The 20,667-nt window shown below is 44.1% G+C and overlaps 1 protein-coding gene across 1 annotated transcript in view; it reads left to right on the plus strand.

The window, feature by feature from the left end:
• The window catches only part of LOC115182466 (ectonucleotide pyrophosphatase/phosphodiesterase family member 2), a 41,157-nt gene that overhangs the window by 16,469 nt on the left and 4,021 nt on the right, over positions 1-20,667 (plus strand). Inside the window, exons 11-23 of the mRNA XM_029744063.1 lie at positions 100-172; positions 2,098-2,206; positions 4,857-4,985; positions 6,761-6,792; positions 7,451-7,578; positions 9,049-9,136; positions 9,224-9,311; positions 9,472-9,641; positions 11,760-11,805; positions 12,030-12,169; positions 13,155-13,290; positions 13,516-13,593; positions 18,972-19,104. Coding sequence (XP_029599923.1) covers positions 100-172; positions 2,098-2,206; positions 4,857-4,985; positions 6,761-6,792; positions 7,451-7,578; positions 9,049-9,136; positions 9,224-9,311; positions 9,472-9,641; positions 11,760-11,805; positions 12,030-12,169; positions 13,155-13,290; positions 13,516-13,593; positions 18,972-19,104 — 1,350 coding nt within the window. The remainder of the gene's footprint in view (positions 1-99; positions 173-2,097; positions 2,207-4,856; positions 4,986-6,760; positions 6,793-7,450; positions 7,579-9,048; positions 9,137-9,223; positions 9,312-9,471; positions 9,642-11,759; positions 11,806-12,029; positions 12,170-13,154; positions 13,291-13,515; positions 13,594-18,971; positions 19,105-20,667) is intronic.

The raw sequence follows: 20,667 nt of genomic DNA on the forward strand, positions 1-20,667 counted from the left end.
TAACTTTGCTCCCATATCCTAGCCCTGTATTTGAGACCTGGGGGTGGTGTAGTATACACATGGCCAATCTAAGATTCCCTTCTACCTGTGTTGTTTCAGGCCGTATGTTTACGCCATGCACTCCGAGCAGCCGGATACGTTTGGCCACAAGCTGGGGCCCATGAGCACTGAGGTGAGCTGGAGGCTGGGGGCGGGGGGCTGGAGGCTGGGGGCTAGGGGCTGGAGGCTGGGGGCTGGAGGCTGGGGGCTGGGGCTAGGTGCTGGGGCTAGGTGCTGGGTCTAGGGTTTGGGTTGGGTCTAGGGCAGAGTCTGAGGGGGAGAGACGGTTGTGGTTCAGACTACCGGGACCTGAGTATGTGTTAAGCAGCAGTCACTACAGCAGCACTCATACCAGATGTAACTAGTTACATACAGAACAATCTATAACACTGTAGCATAAACACTGGCTTTCTGTTTCAACTGTCCAGCCATAGCAAGGCCCCAAACAAACCCAGACATGTACATGCATGACCTGTACAGTGTGGAATTGATTAACCATTTTCTAGAGATATTGTATTTCAAATCAAATTGTATTTGTCACATGCGCCGAATACAACATACCTTACAGTGAAATGCTTACTTACAAGGCCTTAACCAACAATGCTTTATTAAGAAGTTTTAAGAAAAATAAGTGTTAATAAGTAAAAAATAGAGAAATAAAAGTAACAAATAATTAAACAGCAGCAGTGGGCACCATACATTGACTCTGTACCAATACCCCCTGTATATAGCCTCCACATTGACTCTGTACCGGTACCCCCTGTATATAGCCTCCACATTGTCTCTGTACCATAACACCCTGTATATAGCCTCCACATTGACTCTGTACCGGTACCCACCTGTATATAGCCTCCACATTGACTCTGTACCGGTACCCCCTGTATATAGCCTCCACATTGACTCTGTACCGGTACCCCCTGTATATAGCCTCCACATTGACTCTGTACCAATACCCCCTGTATATACCCTCCACATTGACTCTGTACCGGTACCCCCTGTATATAGCCTCCATAATGACTCTGTACCAATACCCCCTGTATATAGCCTCTACATTTACTCTGTACCAATACCCCCTGCATATAGCCTCCACATTGACTCTGTACCAATACCCCCTGTATATAGCCTCCACATTGACTCTGTACCAATACCCCCTGTATATAGCCTCCACATTGACTCTGTACCAATACCCCCTGTATATAGCCTCCACATTGACTCTGTACCGGTACCACCTGTATATAGCCTCCACATTGACTCTGTACCAGTACCCCCTGTATATAGCCGCCACATTGACTCTGTACCAATACCCCCTGTATATAGCCTCCACATTGACTCTGTACCAATACCCCCTGTATATAGCCTCCACATTGACTCTGTACCGGTACCCCCTGTATATAGCCTCCATATTGACTCTGTACCAATACCCCCTGTATATAGCCTCCACATTGACTCTGTACCAATACCCCCTGTATATAGCCTCCACATTGACTCTGTACCAATACCCCCTGTATATAGCCTCCACATTGACTCTGTACCAATACCCCCTGTATATAGCCTCCACATTGACTCTGTACCAATACCCCCTGTATATAGCCTCCACATTGACTCTGTACCAATACCCCCTGTATATAGCCTCCACATTGACTCTGTACCAATACCCCCTGTATATAGCCTCCACATTGACTCTGTACCGTAACACCCTGTATATAGCCTCCACATTGACTCTGTACCATAACACCCTGTATATAGCCTCCACATTGACTCTGTACCATAACACCCTGTATATAGCCTCCACATTGACTCTGTACCGTAACACCCTGTATATAGCCTCCACATTGACTCTGTACCGGTACCCCCTGTATATAGCCTCCATATTGACTGTACCGTAACACCCTGTATATAGCCTCCACATTGTTATTTTACTGCTGCTGATTGTGTTATGTTCAATGTCTAATAATGATTAGGTATTTTGATGATCTGTATAGGGATCAATACTTCTATGATATCCCCTGATGGTTGTGATTGCTGTGTGAATATTGATCAGTGTGTTCTGTGCTGCAGCTGAACAACCCTCTGAAGGACATTGATAAGATCATTGGTCAGCTGATGGACGGCCTGAAACAGATGAAACTCCACCGATGTGTCAACATCATCATGGTGGGAGATCACGGTACTGCTGCACAACCGCCTTGAACCCTGACCCTAGTCAATACACACTAACCCTAGTCAATACACACTGACCCTAGTCAATACACACTAACCCTACCTAGTCAATACACACTAACCCTAGTCAATACACACTGACCCTAGTCAATACACACTGACCCTAGTCAATACACACTAACCCTAGTCAATACACACTGACCCTAGTCAATACACACTGACCCTAGTCAATACACACTAACCCTACCTAGTCAATACACACTGACCCTAGTCAATACACACTGACCCTACCTAGTCAATACACACTAACCCTAGTCAATACACACTAGCCCTAGTCAATACACACTAACTCTAGTCAATACACACTGACCCTAGTCAATACACACTAACCCTACCTAGTCAATACACACTAACCCTAGTCAATACACACTAACCCTAGTCAATACACACTAACCCTAGTCAATACACACTAACCCTAGTCAATACACACTGACCCTAGTCAATACACACTAACCCTACCTAGTCAATACACACTGACCCTAGTCGATACACACTGACCCTAGTCGATACACACTGACCCTAGTCGATACACACTGACCCTAGTCAATACACACTGACCCTACCTAGTCAATACACACTAACCCTCCCTAGTCAATACACACTAACCCTAGTCAATACACGCTAACCCTAGTCAATACACACTAACCCTAGTCAATACACACTAACCCTAGTCAATACACACTAACCCTAGTCAATACACACTAACCCTACCTAGTCAATACACACTAACCCTACCTAGTCAATACACACTAACCCTAGTCAATACACACTAACCCTAGTCAATACACACTAACCCTACCTAGTCAATACACACTAACCCTACCTAGTCAATACACACTAACCCTACCTAGTCAATACACACTAACCCTAGTCAATACACACTAACTCTACCTAGTCAATACACACTAACCCTACCTAGTCAATACACACTAACTCTACCTAGTCAATACACACTAACTCTACCTAGTCAATACACACTACACACTAACCCTAGTCAATACACACTGACCCTAGTCAATACACACTAACCCTAGTCAATACACACTAACCCTAGTCAATACACACTAACTCTAGTCAATACACACTGACCCTAGTCAATACACACTAACCCTACCTAGTCAATACACACTAACCCTAGTCAATACACACTAACCCTAGTCAATACACACTAACCCTACCTAGTCAATACACACTAACCCTACCTAGTCAATACACACTGACCCGAGTCAATACACACTAACCCTACCTAGTCAATACACACTAACCCTAGTCAATACACACTAACCCTACCTAGTCAATACACACTAACCCTAGTCAATACACACTAACCCTACCTAGTCAATACACACTAACCCTAGTCAATACACACTAACCCTACCTAGTCAATACACACTAACCCTACCTAGTCAATACACACTAACCCTAGTCAATACACACTGACCCTAGTCAATACACACTGACCCTACCTAGTCAATACACACTAACCCTACCTAGTCAATACACACTAACCCTAGTCAATACACACTAACTCTAGTCAATACACACTAACCCTAGTCAATACACACTAACCCTAGTCAATACACACTAACCCTAGTCAATACACACTAACCCTAGTCAATACACACTAACCCTAGTCAATACACACTAACCCTAGTCAATACACACTAACCCTAGTCAATACACACTAACCCTAGTCAATACACACTAACCCTAGTCAATACACACTAACACTAGTCAATACACACTAACTCTACCTAGTCAATACACACTAACTCTACCTAGTCAATACACACTAACCCTACCTAGTCAATACACACTAACCCTAGTCAATACACACTAACCCTAGTCAATACACACTAACCCTACCTAGTCAATACACACTAACCCTAGTCAATACACACTAACCCTAGTCAATACACACTAACCCTAGTCAATACACACTAACCCTACCTAGTCAATACACACTAACCCTAGTCAATACACACTAACCCTAGTCAATACGGATACGGGCTGGATGAATAAATCCGTCCTCCACAGACCTCTAGACCAGGGGTGTCACTCATTCCATGGAGGGACTAGTGTCTGCAGGTTTAGGTTTTTTCCTTTCATTTAAGACCTAGACAACCAGGCGAGGGACTTCTTTACTAATTAGTGATCTCAATTCATCAATCAAGTACAAGGCAGGTGTCACGGTTGTGATAAGGAGCGGACCAAGATGCAGCGTTTTCATAGTTCCACATATTTGTTAACAGTGAAACTGAATGCAATACACAAATAACTTGAAAATAGGAAAACAACAACCCGTGACGCAGAGAGGACAACACACTACTCAAAAGACAATAACCCACAAACAACAATGAGAAAAACCCCTACTTAAATATGATCTCTAATCAGAGGCAGTGAGGATCAACAACTTATATTGGTCAGGACGTGACAGCAGGAGCGAAAACCCTCTGTCACTCGGCCCTCCATGGAATGAGTTTGACACGTGCTCTAGACGATGTCCATTTCTCTCTGACTATGGACAATCAAGTCACCTTCTTCTTCATATTCATTCTGCAGTGATTTAAAGTCTGTTCTGAACATGTGTTCCTCAGGTATGGAGGAGGCTCACTGTGACAGGACAGAGTTCCTCAGCTCATACATGCCGTCCACTGTTGATGACATCATACTGATCCCCGGCTCCCTGGGCAGGATCCGCTCCAGGTACCCCAACAACCCCAAATGTGAGCGTTTGATTGGTGTATTGATGTATTGATTGATTGACCATTTAAAAACACAATACTGTATTGAAGACCATGCATTAATAAAATCATTGAGGATTAACCAACTACAAAATCAGAGACCTATTTCTATTGCGGTCCTCATAGGTTTCGTTTAGACAGGCAGACCAATTGTGATCCTCATAGGCTGCATTTAGACAGGCAGACCCATTGTGGTCCTCATAGGCTGCGTTTAGACAGGCAGACCCATTGTGGTCCTCATAGGCTGCGTTTAGACAGGCAGACCCATTGTGGTCCTCATAGGCTGAGTTTAGACAGGCAGACCCATTGTGGTCCTCATAGGCTGCGTTTAGACAGGCAGACCCATTGTGGTCCTCATAGGCTGAGTTTAGACAGGCAGACCCATTGTGGTCCTCATAGGCTGCGTTTAGACAGGCAGACCCATTGTGGTCCTCATAGGCTGAGTTTAGACAGGCAGACCCATTGTGGTCCTCATACGCTGCGTTTAGACAGGCAGACCCATTGTGGTCCTCATAGGCTGCGTTTAGACAGGCAGACCCATTGTGGTCCTCATAGGCTGCGTTTAGACAGGCAGACCCATTGTGGTCCTCATAGGCTGAGTTTAGTCAGGCAGACCCATTGTGGTCCTCATAGGCTGAGTTTAGACAGGCAGACCCATTGTGGTCCTCATAGGCTGAGTTTAGACAGGCAGACCCATTGTGGTCCTCATAGGCTGAGTTTAGACAGGCAGACCCATTGTGGTCCTCATAGCTGAGTTTAGACAGGCAGACCCATTGTGGTCCTCATAGGCTGAGTTTAGACAGGCAGACCCATTGTGGTCCTCATAGGCTGAGTTTAGACAGGCAGACCCATTGTGGTCCTCATAGGCTGCGTTAGACAGGCAGGACCCATTGTGGTCCTCATAGGCTGAGTTTAGACAGGCAGACCCATTGTGGTCCTCATAGGCTGAGTTTAGACAGGCAGACCCATTGTGGTCCTCATAGGCTGCGTTTAGACAGGCAGACCCATTGTGGTCCTCATAGGCTGAGTTTAGACAGGCAGACCCATTGTGGTCCTCATAGGCTGCGTTTAGACAGGCAGACCCATTGTGGTCCTCATAGGCTGCGTTTAGACAGGCAGACCCATTGTGGTCCTCATAGGCTGAGTTTAGACAGGCAGACCCATTGTGGTCCTCATAGGCTGAGTTTAGACAGGCAGACCCATTGTGGTCCTCATAGGCTGAGTTTAGACAGGCAGACCCATTGTGGTCCTCATAGGCTGCGTTTAGACAGGCAGACCCATTGTGGTCCTCATAGGCTGAGTTTAGACAGGCAGACCCATTGTGGTCCTCATAGGCTGCGTTTAGACAGGCAGACCCATTGTGGTCCTCATATGCTGCGTTTAGACAGGCAGACCCATTGTGGTCCTCATAGGCTGAGTTTAGACAGGCAGACCCATTGTGGTCCTCATAGGCTGAGTTTAGACAGGCAGACCCATTCCTCCAGTTACTGGAAAGTCTGGAGAGGAAGACGGAGTACTGTATCTCAGTGACCCTGGCCTGATCCTTGACTGGGTCACATGGCCAGGTCAGTCGAGACCAAAACAATAACATCACTTTAGCATGTATGTTTCTGCTCAGAAGAGCACGCCTCCTCGTCCCCAGACTAGGTTGATGTGTCCCTACTGATCCAGTTATGAACTGCGTCCTCAGTACGGCAGAACGAGGCACATTTCCTAACAGTCGACAGAAAATTAGAACACTGTTTGTCTTTTTTCAGACGATGCCAAATCTGTTGTTGCAAATCTTACAGTGAGTATTATACACGTTGTATTTCTATACACATTGTCTTCTCTATACACGTTGTATTTCTATACACATTGTCTTCTCTAAACACGTTGTATTTCTATATACATTGTCTTCTCTATACACGTTGTATTTCTATATACATTGTATTTCTATACACATTGTCTTCTCTATACACGTATTTCTCTATACACGTTGTATTTCTATATACATTGTCTTCTCTATACACGTTGTATTTCTATATACATTGTCTTCTCTATACACGTTGTATTTCTATACACATTGTCTTCTCTATACACGTTGTATTTCTATACACATTGTCTTCTCTATACACATTGTCTTCTCTATACACATTGTCTTCTCTATATACATTGTATTTCTGTATACATTGTCTTCTCTATACACATTGTCTTCTCTATACACATTGTCTTCTCTATATACATTGTATTTCTATATACATTGTCTTCTCTATATACATTGTCTTCTCTATATACATTGTATTTCTATATACATTGTCTTCTCTAAGTCATTGTTCTGACCAGTATTCATACCTGTGTTGTGGTGTCAGAGGTTAAGGTGAAAAATCCAGAATTATAGTTTATGAAATAGTGGTGACAAAGTGGTACTACAGAGCACCTGGAATCGTGTTCTTCTGCCTCCTCAGTGTAAAAAGTCAGACCAGCACTTCAAGCCCTATCTGAAGCAGCATCTCCCCAAGCGCCTTCACTACGCCAACAACAGGAGAATAGAGGACATCCATCTGTTAGTGGAGAGAAAGTGGCATATCGCAAGGTTATACCCTCTCTCTCTGTGTGTCTCTGTGTGTCTCTCTCTCTCTCTCTGTCTCCCTCTGTGTGTCTCTCTCTCTCTCTGTCTCCCTCTGTGTGTCTCTCTCTGTCTCTCTCTGTCTCTCTCTCTGTCTCTCTCTCTGTCTCTCTCTCTGTCTCTCTCTCTGTCTCTCTCTCTGTCTCTCTCTCTGTCTCTCTCTCTCTCTCTCTCTCTCTCTCTCCCTCTCTCTCTCTCTCTCTGTCTCTCTCGCTTTCTCGTTTCGAAACGGAAATAGACCACAGATTTTTTGCTATGGTGTGTCCTACGGGGTGTGTCCTACAGGGTGTGTCCTACGGGGTGTGGCCTACGGGTGGTGGTGGCGTCCTACTGGTGGTGGTGGCGTCCTATTGGTGGTGGTGGCGTCCTATTGGTGGTGGTGGCGTCCTATTGGTGGTGGTGGTGGCGTCCTATTGGTGGTGGTGGTGGCGTCCTATTGGTGGTGGTGGTGGCGTCCTATTGGTGGTGGTGGTGTCGTCCTATTGGTGGTGGTGGTGTCGTCCTATTGGTGGTGGCGGTGATGTCGTCCTATTGGTGGTGGCGGTGGTGTCGTCCTATTGGTGGTGTGTCCTATTTTACCCTGTTCCTGGAGAGGGCCGTGTCTGTTAACATGAACCTGGACAGACTCTATATGTTTGTCATCATCAGTCCCAGTGTTGGTCAGACCCAGTGGAAAGTTATCACTCCCTGTGTAAACACATGAGGTAATGTCTGTCTGTCTGTTGCGGACGACAACTGAAAACAAATCAATGGTTGAAAGACAGAGAGGCGAGGGCTGGTTCAGAATAAGCCTGCTCCATGGGGATGTCACCGTGTTTGAGTTGGCATGGCCACAGAGCTCAATGAAAGAGATCTTTGAGATCTCTCCTCCTGCCTGCTAACATATAGACTAGTTTAAATCGCTGGCACTATGAGTTGTGAACTTAATGCTTTCTGAGTGAGAAATTCTTACCCTTCTGCAGCTTTGCAGCTAGCAGAGTAAAACTGTCTTTTAAATTTAATTCCCAAATGAAATGTAATATTTGTTAGCCGTTTTCCCTGCCGTTGGTGATTTTTCAGGCTCTACGTGCTTGTGGGTTGTCCCCTACACAGACACCACTGACTGTAGGGTTTAATGCAAACTTCATTAAAAAAGTGTCTGTTTTCCAATGACATGGCTTTACTGGGAAATGTGGTGGTGTAGGTTGGCCTTGGAAAAACAGAATCCTTTATACTTGGGTCTATAAGGATTTCAGTGTGTTACTGTGTATGTAGGGCTGTATCTGTGGGGTCTGGTTTGAATCAAATCAAACGTTATGAAAATCAGACACAATGTCCTTGACTGTTTATTTAGGCTGCATATAGTCGTCATCCCGGTGAGGAATTGTAGATAGTTAATATTATTAAAACCATGAATTGTCTGATGTTGGAATTTTGGTTTCATGCTGTCTGTTACAGAAAGTCTCCAGAAGGAGGAAAGAGGCACCCTGGGAAATGTGGTTTTGCAGGAGATCACGGTTATGACAACAAGATAAACAGCATGCAGGTATGCTCGTTTTATCCTCATCTTGATCTAAGTGTTCTTGTTGCCATAAATGATTAATCATTACCTCATCCTGTTTCTGTCCTTTAGACTATTTTCTTTGGACATGGACCTATGTTTAAATTCAAGACCAAAGTGCCAGTTTTTGAAAACATTGAACTTTACAATGTCATGTGTGGTAAGGCATCTTCATATTTTTTTATTTGAGGGAGGCATACAGTAGCATTCATCAGCCCATACTCATACGTTATGGACAGTGACGTTGTATTGCATTTTGACTTGAGATCTTACTGTAATCAGAACAATTCAATACTTTATTGTCCGTCTTCATGGAACAGATCTGCTTGGCCTGAAGCCTGCCCCTAACAACGGGACTCATGGGAGTCTGAACCACCTGTTGAAAAGCCCGGTCCACAAGCCCACCATGCCAGAGGAGGTGTCTAAACCCACCATCTCAGGTCCCATCATCACTCTGACCGATGACTTAGGCTGCAGCTGTGATGACAAGGTCAGCTACAGAACAGCACATCTCTTATAGCCATAGAGATAGATACTGTATCACTATAGAGATAGATACTGTATCACTATAGAGATAGATACTGTATCACTATAGAGATAGATACTGTATCACTATAGAGATAGATACTGTATCACTGTAGAGATAGATACTGTATCACTATAGAGATAGATACTGTATCACTGTAGAGACAGATACTGTATCACTGTAGAGATAGATACTGTATCACTGTAGAGATAGATACTGTATCACTGTAGAGATAGATACTGTATCACTGTAGAGATAGATACTGTATCACTGTAGAGATAGATACTGTATCACTGTAGAGATAGATACTGTATCACTGTAGAGATAGATACTGTATCACTGTAGAGATAGATACTGTATCACTGTAGAGATAGATACTGTATCACTGTAGAGATAGATACTGTATCACTGTAGAGATAGATACTGTATCACTGTAGAGATAGATACTGTATCACTGTAGAGATAGATACTGTATCACTGTAGAGATAGATACTGTATCACTGTAGAGATAGATACTGTATCACTGTAGAGATAGATACTGTATCACTGTAGAGATAGATACTGTATCACTGTAGAGATAGATACTGTATCACTGTAGAGATAGATACTGTATCACTGTAGAGATAGATACTGTATCACTGTAGAGATAGATACTGTATCACTGTAGAGATAGATACTGTATCACTGTAGAGATAGATACTGTATCACTGTAGAGATAGATACTGTATCACTGTAGAGACAGATACTGTATCACTGTAGAGACAGATACTGTATCACTGTAGAGACAGATACTGTATCACTGTAGAGACAGATACTGTATCACTGTAGAGACAAATACTGTATCACTGTAGAGACAAATACTGTATCACTGTAGAGACAGATACTGTATCACTGTAGAGACAGATACTGTATCACTGTAGAGACAGATACTGTATCACTGTAGAGACAGATACTGTATCACAGTAGAGACAGATACTGTATCACAGTAGAGACAGATACTGTATCACAGTAGAGACAGATACTGTATCACAGTAGAGACAGATACTGTAGAAACTGTAGAGACAGATACTGTAGAAACTGTAGAGATTGATACTGTAGAATGTAGAGATTGATACTGTAGAAAGTGTAGAGATAGATACTGTAGAGATTGATACTGTAGAAACTGTAGAGATAGATACTGTAGAACTGTAGAGATAGATACTGTATCACTATAGAGATAGAAACTGTAGAGATAGATACTGTAGAAATTGTAGAGATAGATACTGTAGAAATTGATACTGTATTACTGTAGAGATAGATACTATATCACTATAGAGATAGATACTGTAGAAACTGTAGAGATAGATACTGTATCACTATAGAGATAGATACTGTAGAAACTGTAGAGATGGATACTGTTTCACTCTAGAGATAGAAACTGTAGAAAGTGTAGAGATAGAAACTGTAGAGATGGATACTGTTTCACTATAGAGATAGAAACTGTAGAAAGTGTAGAGATAGAAACTGTAGAGATGGATACTGTTTCACTCTAGAGCTGGATACTGTAGAAACTGTATTTATCCCTATGGCTCCCACCACAGAACTAGAATGAGATTGTATTTTTATGGCTTTCACAGCCGTAGACAGATGGAGCTTTTGGTTTTTATATCAACTTGATATTTGCTTCAAAAAAGTAAATCAGAATGATTTCTGCATCTCAAGAAATAGATGACTTGTTATTATATTGATCTGTTTTGTGTGTGTGTGTTTGACCTATGACCTGACTGACATCTGTAGCACTAGGCATTACTACATGTTGCGTATTTTACGTGTCTAAACTGGTTTCTGTGTCTGCCACTGATTGTTGTCTCTGTAATCCATAGCTGCTGCTACACGTTCTCATGCTTGTTTGTTTGATTCCCTCCTCTTCTTATTTCTGTCTGTGAAGTCATCTTGCTTCTGCAGAGATTATAGATGTCTTTGCAAGAGATTTTCACCTTCAATCTTTTGCAGTTACGTTCAAAAAATAGGGGGCAGAGAGCTTTGAAAGTCCCCGTTGTAAGAGGCTATAACCTGGAGTCACTGTGGCTCTGTCTCTTACAGAACAAAGTGGAAGAGCTTAATCAGAGACTGAGGCAAGCTGTTGATGGTACGTCTCTCTCTGGTCCATATCGTTGGTCTTATGCCTCAGTAGTAGTAATGCTAATACCTGTGTAATAACACTGATTACTGCACCAACAATGTTGTTATTAACATGTTATTACATAGACATGTCAGTAAAGGGTTGTATTATGTCCTATTTGTCATATTACTGTTGAATATCCTCTCCAGAGTCTTGTTGCCAGCTTTTAGGATTATTGTCTTCTCTTCCAGACAGCAAGAACCTCCCTCATGGTCGACCTGCAGTTCTGTTCCGTACTAAATACAGCATCCTACACCACAGTGACTATATCAGTGGGTACAGTGAATCCCTCTCTATGCCCCTGTGGACGTCCTATACCGTCTCCAAACAGGTATGTCATACAGGACACAGCTTACAAGTTTCATACATGGTTTATTTTGATATTAGCTATATGCTATTTACTGTACACACTGAGTTTATAACTGATGTTTGACAAGGGAAAATAGCTCATTCAATAATCCTCTCAAGATAAACCCATGGACTGGTACATACATCGTCAATACTTTATGTTCACTACTAATTTGAACAGTGGTCTAATTATAGTCTCTAGAGTGGGGCTCTCCAACCCAACCTACAGGAGGGTATCTCTCCAGGAACTGGGTTGGAGTTAAAACCTACAGGAGGTTATCTCTCCAGGAACAGGGTTGGAGTTAAAACCTATAGGAGGGTATCTCTCCAGGAACAGGGTTGGAGTTAAAACCTACAGGAGGTTATCTCTCCAGGAACAGGGTTGTAGTTAAAACCTACAGGAGGGTAACTCTCCAGGAACAGGGTTGGAGTTAAAACCTACAGGAGGGTAACTCTCCAGGAACAGGGTTGGAGTTAAAACCTACAGGAGGTTATCTTTCCAGGAACAGGGTTGGAGAGACCTGGTCTAGTGTATTGTCAGTGACTACAGTCTACAGTGGTCTAACGTTGACTACAGTCTACAGTGGTCTAACGTTGACTACAGTCTACAGTGGTCTAACGTTGACTACAGTCTACAGTGGTCTAACGTTGACTACAGTCTACAGTGGTCTAACGTTGACTACAGTCTACAGTGGTCTAACGTTGACTACAGTGGTCTAACGTTGACTACAGTGGTCTAACGTTGACTACAGTGGTCTAACGTTGACTACAGTTGTCTAACGTTGACTACAGTGGTCTAACGTTGACTACAGTGGTCTAACGTTGACTACAGTCTACAGTGGTCTAACGTTGACTACAGTCTACAGTGGTCTAACGTTGACTACAGTCTACAGTGGTCTAACGTTGACTACAGTGGTCTAACGTTGACTACAGTCTACAGTGGTCTAACGTTGTGATGTGTTTTCCAGGTTGAAGTAACACCTCTACCAGAGCATCTGACTAACTGTGTCAGACCTGACATCCGTATCCTTCCGGCGTTCAGCCAATCCTGCTCCAACTACAAGGCTGACAAACAGATCTCCTTCGCCTTCCTCTACCCTCCACGTAGGTCCTCAATGTTCTCTCCTGTCAGATTGTTGACCAGTGGCTGGTTGCACCAGCTTGACGTACGCCTGGTTCTAACACCACATTCGACTTAGCATTCAAGACCACCTTTGGAACACCCAGCTGATGTACTGTAGTTTACAACGCAGTAATAAGACTTGAGGCCATCTAAATTGTACTGTACATTAAAACGTTGATTTTCCACCATTTCTGTTATATCTTTAGAGCTGGCTCCGACCCAAGACGGAAAATTTGATGCAGTCCTCATCACTAACACCGTACCCATGTACCCAGCATTCAAAAGTAAGTCAAACATTTTCTAAAACTACATGGCATGTCAAATGTAATTCATAGGCCACATTCACATGTCATCAACAGTGAACAGAAATCACACTGACAAGATGGATTGATGGAACTGTTTCCTGGTTTACTCCAGTTTTCACTTAGTCTAAATGTAATGTTTGAGGAAGTAATTACGTTGACTAATGACCTGCAGACCCAACAACGTGACGGACTTGAAAGGAAGACAGAGAGAGTGTGTGTGTGTGTGTGTGTGTGTGTGTGTGTGTGTGTGTGTGTGTGTGTGTGTGTGTGTGTGTGTGTGTGTGTGTGTGTGTGTGTGTGTGTGTGTGTGTGTGTGTGTGTGTGTGTGTCAGTGTCAGTGTATATGGATAGCGTGTGGGTCGACAGTTTCGGGCCGGTCAGTTCTATGACCCTCCGATGTTAAACTGTGCCACTGTGTGTAAGTGCTGACTGTGTACTTGAGGAATATCCACACCATTAAAATCCCCTCCAGAAATGTATATAGGTACACAACCCCACTGCCTCTCCATAATGTACACACTTCAAATATGTTGCTTTCACTCTGAGGCCTGGGTTGGAGAGGATGTTCATGTAGGTTTCCTCATGGTTAGGGGATGTTTTCCTGACTGGGTAGATGTGGTTTCCTCATGGTTGGGGGATTTTTTCCTGACTGGGTAGATGTCGTGGTTTCCTCATGGTTAGGGGATGTTTTCCTGACTGGGTAGATGTGGTTTCCTCATGGTTAGGGGATGTTTTCCTGACTGGGTAGATGTGGTTTCCTCATGGTTAGGGGATGTTTTCCTGACTGGGTAGATGTCATGGTTTCCTCATGGTTAGGGGATGTTTTCCTGACTGGGTAGATGTGGTTTCCTCATGGTTAGGGGATGTTTTCCTGACTGAGTAGATCACATGGGCAGAAACAACTAGCACAACACTTTAGTTTCAGACCAAATAGAAGGTAATGGGTAACCAAATATAAACTGAACCTACCTACCGTAAATACACTGCTCCAAAAAATAAAGGGAACACTAAAATAACACATCCTAGATCTGAATGAATGAAATAATGTTATTAAATACTTTTTTCTTTACATAGTTGAATGTGCTGACAACAAAATCACACAAAAATAATCAATGGAAATCCAATTTATCAACCCATGGAGGTCTGGATTTGGAGTCACACTCAAAATTAAAGTGGAAAACCACACTACAGGCTGATACAACTTTGATGTAATGTCCTTAAAACAAGTCAAAATGAGGCTCAGTAGTGTGTGTGGCCTCCACGTGCCTGTATGACCTCCCTACAACGCCTGGGCATGCTCCTGATGAGGTGGCGGATGGTCTCCTGAGGGATCTCCTCCCAGACCTGGACTAAAGCCTCCGCCAACTCCTGGACAGTCAGTGGTGCAACGTGGCGTTGGTGGATGGAGCGAGACATGATGTCCCAGATGTGCTCAATTGGATTCAGGTCTGGGGAACGGGCGGGCCAGTCCATAGCATCAATGCCTTCCTCTTGCAGGAACTGCTGACACACTCCAGCCACATGAGGTCTAGCATTGTCTTGCATTAGGAGGAACCCAGGGCCAACCGCACCAGCATATGGTCTCACAAGGGGTCTGAGGATCTCATCTCGGTACCTAATGGCAGTCAGGCTACCTCTGGCGAGCACATGGAGGGCTGTGCGGCCCCCCAAAGAAATGCCACCCCACAACATGACTGACCCACCGCCAAAGCCGGTCATGCTGGAGGATGTTGCAGGCAGCAGAACGTTCTCCACGGCGTCTCCAGACTCTGTCACGTCTGTCACATGTGCTCAGTGTGAACCTGCTTTCATCTGTGAAGAGCACAGGGCGCCAGTGGCGAATTTGCCAATCTTGGTGTTCTCTGGCAAATGCCGAATGTCCTGCACGATGTTGGGCTGTAAGCACAACCCCCACCTGTGGACGTCGGGCCCTCATACCACCCTCATGGAGTCTGTTTCTGACCGTTTGAGCAGACACATGCACATTTGTGGCCTGCTGGAGGTCATTTTGCAGGGCTCTGGCAGTGCTCCTCCTGCTCCTCCTTGCACAAAGGCGGAGTTAGCGGTCCTGCTGCTGGGTTGTTGCCCTCCTACGGCCTCCTCCACGTCTCCTGATGTACTGGCCTGTCTCCTGGTAGCGCCTCCATGCTCTGGACACTACGCTGACAGACACAGCAAACCTTCTTGCCACAGCTCGCATTGATGTGCCATCCTGGATGAGCTGCACTACCTGAGCCACTTGTGTGGGTTGTAGACTCCGTCTCATGCTACCACTAGAGTGAAAGCACCGCCAGCATTCAAAAGTGACCAAAACATCAGCTAGGAAGCATAGGAACTGAGAAATGGTCTGTGGTCACCACCTGCAGAACCACTCCTTTATTGGGGGTGTCTTGCTAATTGCCTATAATTTCCACCTGTTGTCTATTCCATTTGTACAACAGCATGTGACATTTATTGTCAATCAGTGTTGCTTCCTAAGTGGACAGTTTGATTTCACAGAAGTGTGATTGACTTGGAGTTACATTGTGTTGTTTAAGTGTTCCCTTTATTTTTTTGAGCAGTGTATAATAAAATATAACATGAAATTTAGCATAGAAGCTGGACAAGAAACCTGACCAAGAACGTTTGTTGAAGCTTTGTTTGTTGGGTATTACTGAAAGCTTTATCAAAGTTGGTTAGGTATTACTGAAAGCTTTATCAAGGTTTGTTAGATATTACTGAAAGCTTTATCAAGGTTTGTTAGATATTACTGAAAGCTTTATCAAAGTTGGTTGGGTATTACTGTAAGCTTTATCAAGGTTTGTTGGGTATTACTGAAAGCTTTATCAAGGTTTGTTGGGTATCACTGAAAGCTTTATCAAGGTTTGTTGGGTATCACTGAAAGCTTTATCAAGGTTTGTTGGGTATCACTGAAAGCTTTATCAAGGTTTGTTGGGTATCACTGAAAGCTTTATCAAGGTTTGTTGGGTATCACTGAAAGCTTTGTCAAGGTTTGTTGGGTATCACTGAAAGCTTTGTCAAGGTTTGTTGGGTATTACTGAAAGCTTTGTCAAGGTTTTTTTGGTATTACTGAAAGCTTTAAAGGTTTGTTGGGTATTACTGAACGCTTTAAATGTTTTAGGGTGTATTACTGAAAGCTTTATCACGGTTTGTTGGGTATCACTGAAAGCTATTAAAGGTTTGTGTAAGGCTTGGGCGTAGTGGGTGAGGAGGCAGGCGCAGGAAGCAGAGAATACAAGGTAGTGTTTTTAATGAACACAACGGCGAAACACAAGCCACCCCAACAGCGATCCAGAGCGCACACAAAACCAAAGTGCCCCAAACACAGGGGACAGAAAATAGTCGGCGCAAAACACGCACTAGCACCTAAACACAATGAGCGTGTACATAAGCAACACACAGATCAATAATCCCACACACAGAGCAGGCGGGCCTACTGGCTAAAATAGACCAGCTAATCAGCCCAATACAAAAACAGGTGCAAACAATAAATGGAAAGGGGGGAAAAAAGGGAATCAGTGGCAGCTAGTAGGCCGGTGACGACGACCGCCGAGCACCACCCGAGCAGGAGGGGGAGCCACCTTTGGTAGGAGTCGTGACAGTTTGTTGGTATTACGGAAAGCTTTAAATGTTTTTGGGGTATTACGGAAAGCTTTAAATGTTTTTGGGGTATTACTGAAAGCTTTAAATGTTTTGGGGGTATTACTGAAAGCTTTAAATGTTTTGGGGGTATTACGGAAAGCTTTAAATGTTTTTGGGGTATTACTGAAAGCTTTAAATGTTTTTGGGGGTATTACGGAAAGCTTTAAATGTTTTTGGGGGTATTACGGAAAGCTTTAAATGTTTTTGGGGGTATTACGGAAAGCTTTATCAAGGTTTGTTGGGTCTCAACCAGTCACCACCTTCTTCTATTGATCTGGCCTTTCCAGGATAGACTGACTGTAGTGTAAAGAAATACAAAACAGGGGTGTAGGTCTTATCCAGTCTGTCCTCACAGCCCTAAACATACAGGGGTGTAGAGCTGATCCAGTCTGTCCTCACAGCCCTAAACATACAGGGGTGTAGAGCTGATCCAGTCTGTCCTCACAGCCCTAAACATACAGGGGTGTAGAGCTGATCCAGTCTGTCCTCACAGCCCTAAACATACAGGGGTGTAGAGCTGATCCAGTCTGTCCTCACAGCCCTAAACATACAGGGATGTAGAGCTGATCCAGTCTGTCCTCACAGCCCTAAACATACAGGGGTGTAGAGCTGATCCAGTCTGTCCTCACAGCCCTAAACATACAGGGGTGTAGAGCTGATCCAGTCTGTCCTCACAGCCCTAAACATACAGGGGTGTAGAGCTGATCCAGTCTGTCCTCACAGCCCTAAACATACAGGGGTGTAGAGCTGATCCAGTCTGTCCTCACAGCCCTAAACATACAGGGGTGTAGAGCTGATCCAGTCTGTCCTCACAGCCCTAAACATACAGGGGTGTAGAGCTGATCCAGTCTGTCCTCACAGCCCTAAACATATAGGGGTGTAGAGCTGATCCAGTCTGTCCTCACAGCCCTAAACATACAGGGGTGTAGAGCTGATCCAGTCTGTCCTCACAGCCCTAAACATACAGGGGTGTAGAGCTGATCCAGTCTGTCCTCACAGCCCTAAACATACAGGGGTGTAGAGCTGATCCAGTCTGTCCTCACAGCCCTAAACATACAGGGGTGTAGAGCTGATCCAGTCTGTCCTCACAGCCCTAAACATACAGGGGTGTAGAGCTGATCCAGTCTGTCCTCACAGCCCTAAACATACAGGGGTGTAGAGCTGATCCAGTCTGTCCTCACAGCCCTAAACATACAGGGGTGTAGAGCTGATCCAGTCTGTCCTCACAGCCCTAAACATACAGGGGTGTAGAGCTGATCCAGTCTGTCCTCACAGCCCTAAACATACAGGGGTGTAGAGCTGATCCAATCTGTCCTCACAGCCCTAAACATACAGGGGTGTAGAGCTGATCCAGTCTGTCCTCACAGCCCTAAACATACAGGGGTGTAGGTCTGATCCAGTCTGTCCTCACAGCCCTAAACATACAGGGGTGTAGAGATGATCCAGTCTGTCCTCACAGCCCTAAACATACAGGGGTGTAGAGCTGATCCAGTCTGTCCTCACAGCCCTAAACATACAGGGGTGTAGAGCTGATCCAGTCTGTCCTCACAGCCCTAAACATACAGGGGTGTAGAGCTGATCCAGTCTGTCCTCACAGCCCTAAACATACAGGGGTGTAGATGCTGCCGAGTTGTGAAGTTTTCCTGCTGCTCTTGTAACAGTTTGCCTTTCTTTCTCTCTCTCTCTCTCTCTCTCTCTCTCTCTCTTTTTTTCAGGAATATGGAGCTACTTCCAGAAGACTCTTGTGAAGAAGTATGCCATGGAGAGAAATGGGCTCAACTTGATCTGTGGGCCCATATTTGACTACGATTACGATGGTCTGAGAGACTCGGCAGAGAAAATTAAACAGTAAGGGCTTTTGATCTTCACTGCTAATACTGACATACAGGCTACGTCCCAAAAAGGCTGCTATTATAGTGCACTATTATAGTGCTGGTCAACAGTCGTGCACTTTAACCTCTACGGGATTGGTGTCCGGTTGAGCTAACGTGCGCTAATTTGATTAGCATGACATTGCAAGTAACAAGAAAATTTCCCAGGACATAGACATGTCTTATATTGGCAGAAAGCTTAAATTCTTGTTAATCTATCTGCATTGTCCAATTTACAGTAGCTATTACAGTGAAAGAATACCATGCTATTGTTTGAGGAGAGTGCACAGTTATATACTTGAAAATGTAGCAAACCAATTAGGCAGATTTGATACAACATTTTGAACAGTACTTGAATCAGTCTAAAACTTTGCACACACACTGCTGCCATCTAGTGGTCAAAATCTAAATTGCGCCTAAACTGCAGTAATACATTGTGGCCTTTCTCTTGCATTTCAAAGATGACGGAACAAAAAAACACGTTTTTTTCTTTGTATTATCTTTTACCAGATCTAACATGTTAAATTCTCCTACATTCATTTCACATTTACACAAACTTCAAAGTGTTTCCTTTTAAATGGTACCAAGAATCAGCATATCCTTGCTTCAGGTCCTGAGCTACAGGCAGTTAGATTTGGGTTTGTCATTTTAGACGAAAATTGAAAAAAAGTGTCCGATCCTTAAGAGGTTTTAAAAGGAATAGGATTTAAATTGGGAAGCATCCACAATACTGCATAGTACTGTACAGTCGTGGACAAAAGTTTTGAGAATGACACACAAATATTAATTTTCACAAAGTCTGCTGCCTCAGTTTGTATGATGGCAATTTGCATATACTCAAGAATGTTATGAAGAGTGATCAGGTGAATTGCAATTAATTGCAAAGTCCCTCTTTGCCATGCAAATGAACTGAATCCCCCCAAAAATCATTTCCACTGCATTTCAGCCCTGCCACAAAAGGACCAGCTGACATCATGTCAGTGATTCTCTCGTTAACACAGGTGTGAGTGTTGACGAGGACAAGGCTGGAGATCACTCTGTCATGCTGATTGAGTTTGAATAACAGAATGGAAGCTTCAAAAGGAGGGTGGTGCTTGGAATCATTGTTCTTCCTCTGTCAACCATGGTTACCTGCAAGGAAACACGTGCTGTCATCATTGCGTTGCATAAAAAGGGCAACCATTTATCGGATCATCAATAACTTCAAGGAGAGCGGTTCAATTGTTGTGAAGAAGGCTTCAGGGCGCCCAAGAAAGTCCAACAAGCGCCAGGACCATCTCCTAAAGTTGATTCAGCTGCGGGATCGGGGCACCACCAGTACAGAGCTTGCTCAGGAATGGCAGCAGGCAGGTGTGAGTGCATCTGCACGCACAGTGAGGTGAAGACTTTTGGAGGATGGCCTGGTGTCAAGAAGGGCAGCAAAGAAGCCACTTCTCTCCAGGAAAAACATCAGGGACAGACTGATATTCTGCAAAAGGTACAGGGATTGGACTGCTGAGGACTGGGGTAAAGTCATTTTCTCGAATGAACCCGTTCCGAT

This window comes from Salmo trutta, unplaced genomic scaffold (genome assembly GCF_901001165.1).
Source record: "Salmo trutta unplaced genomic scaffold, fSalTru1.1, whole genome shotgun sequence".
Classification (NCBI taxonomy): Eukaryota; Metazoa; Chordata; class Actinopteri; order Salmoniformes; family Salmonidae; genus Salmo; species Salmo trutta.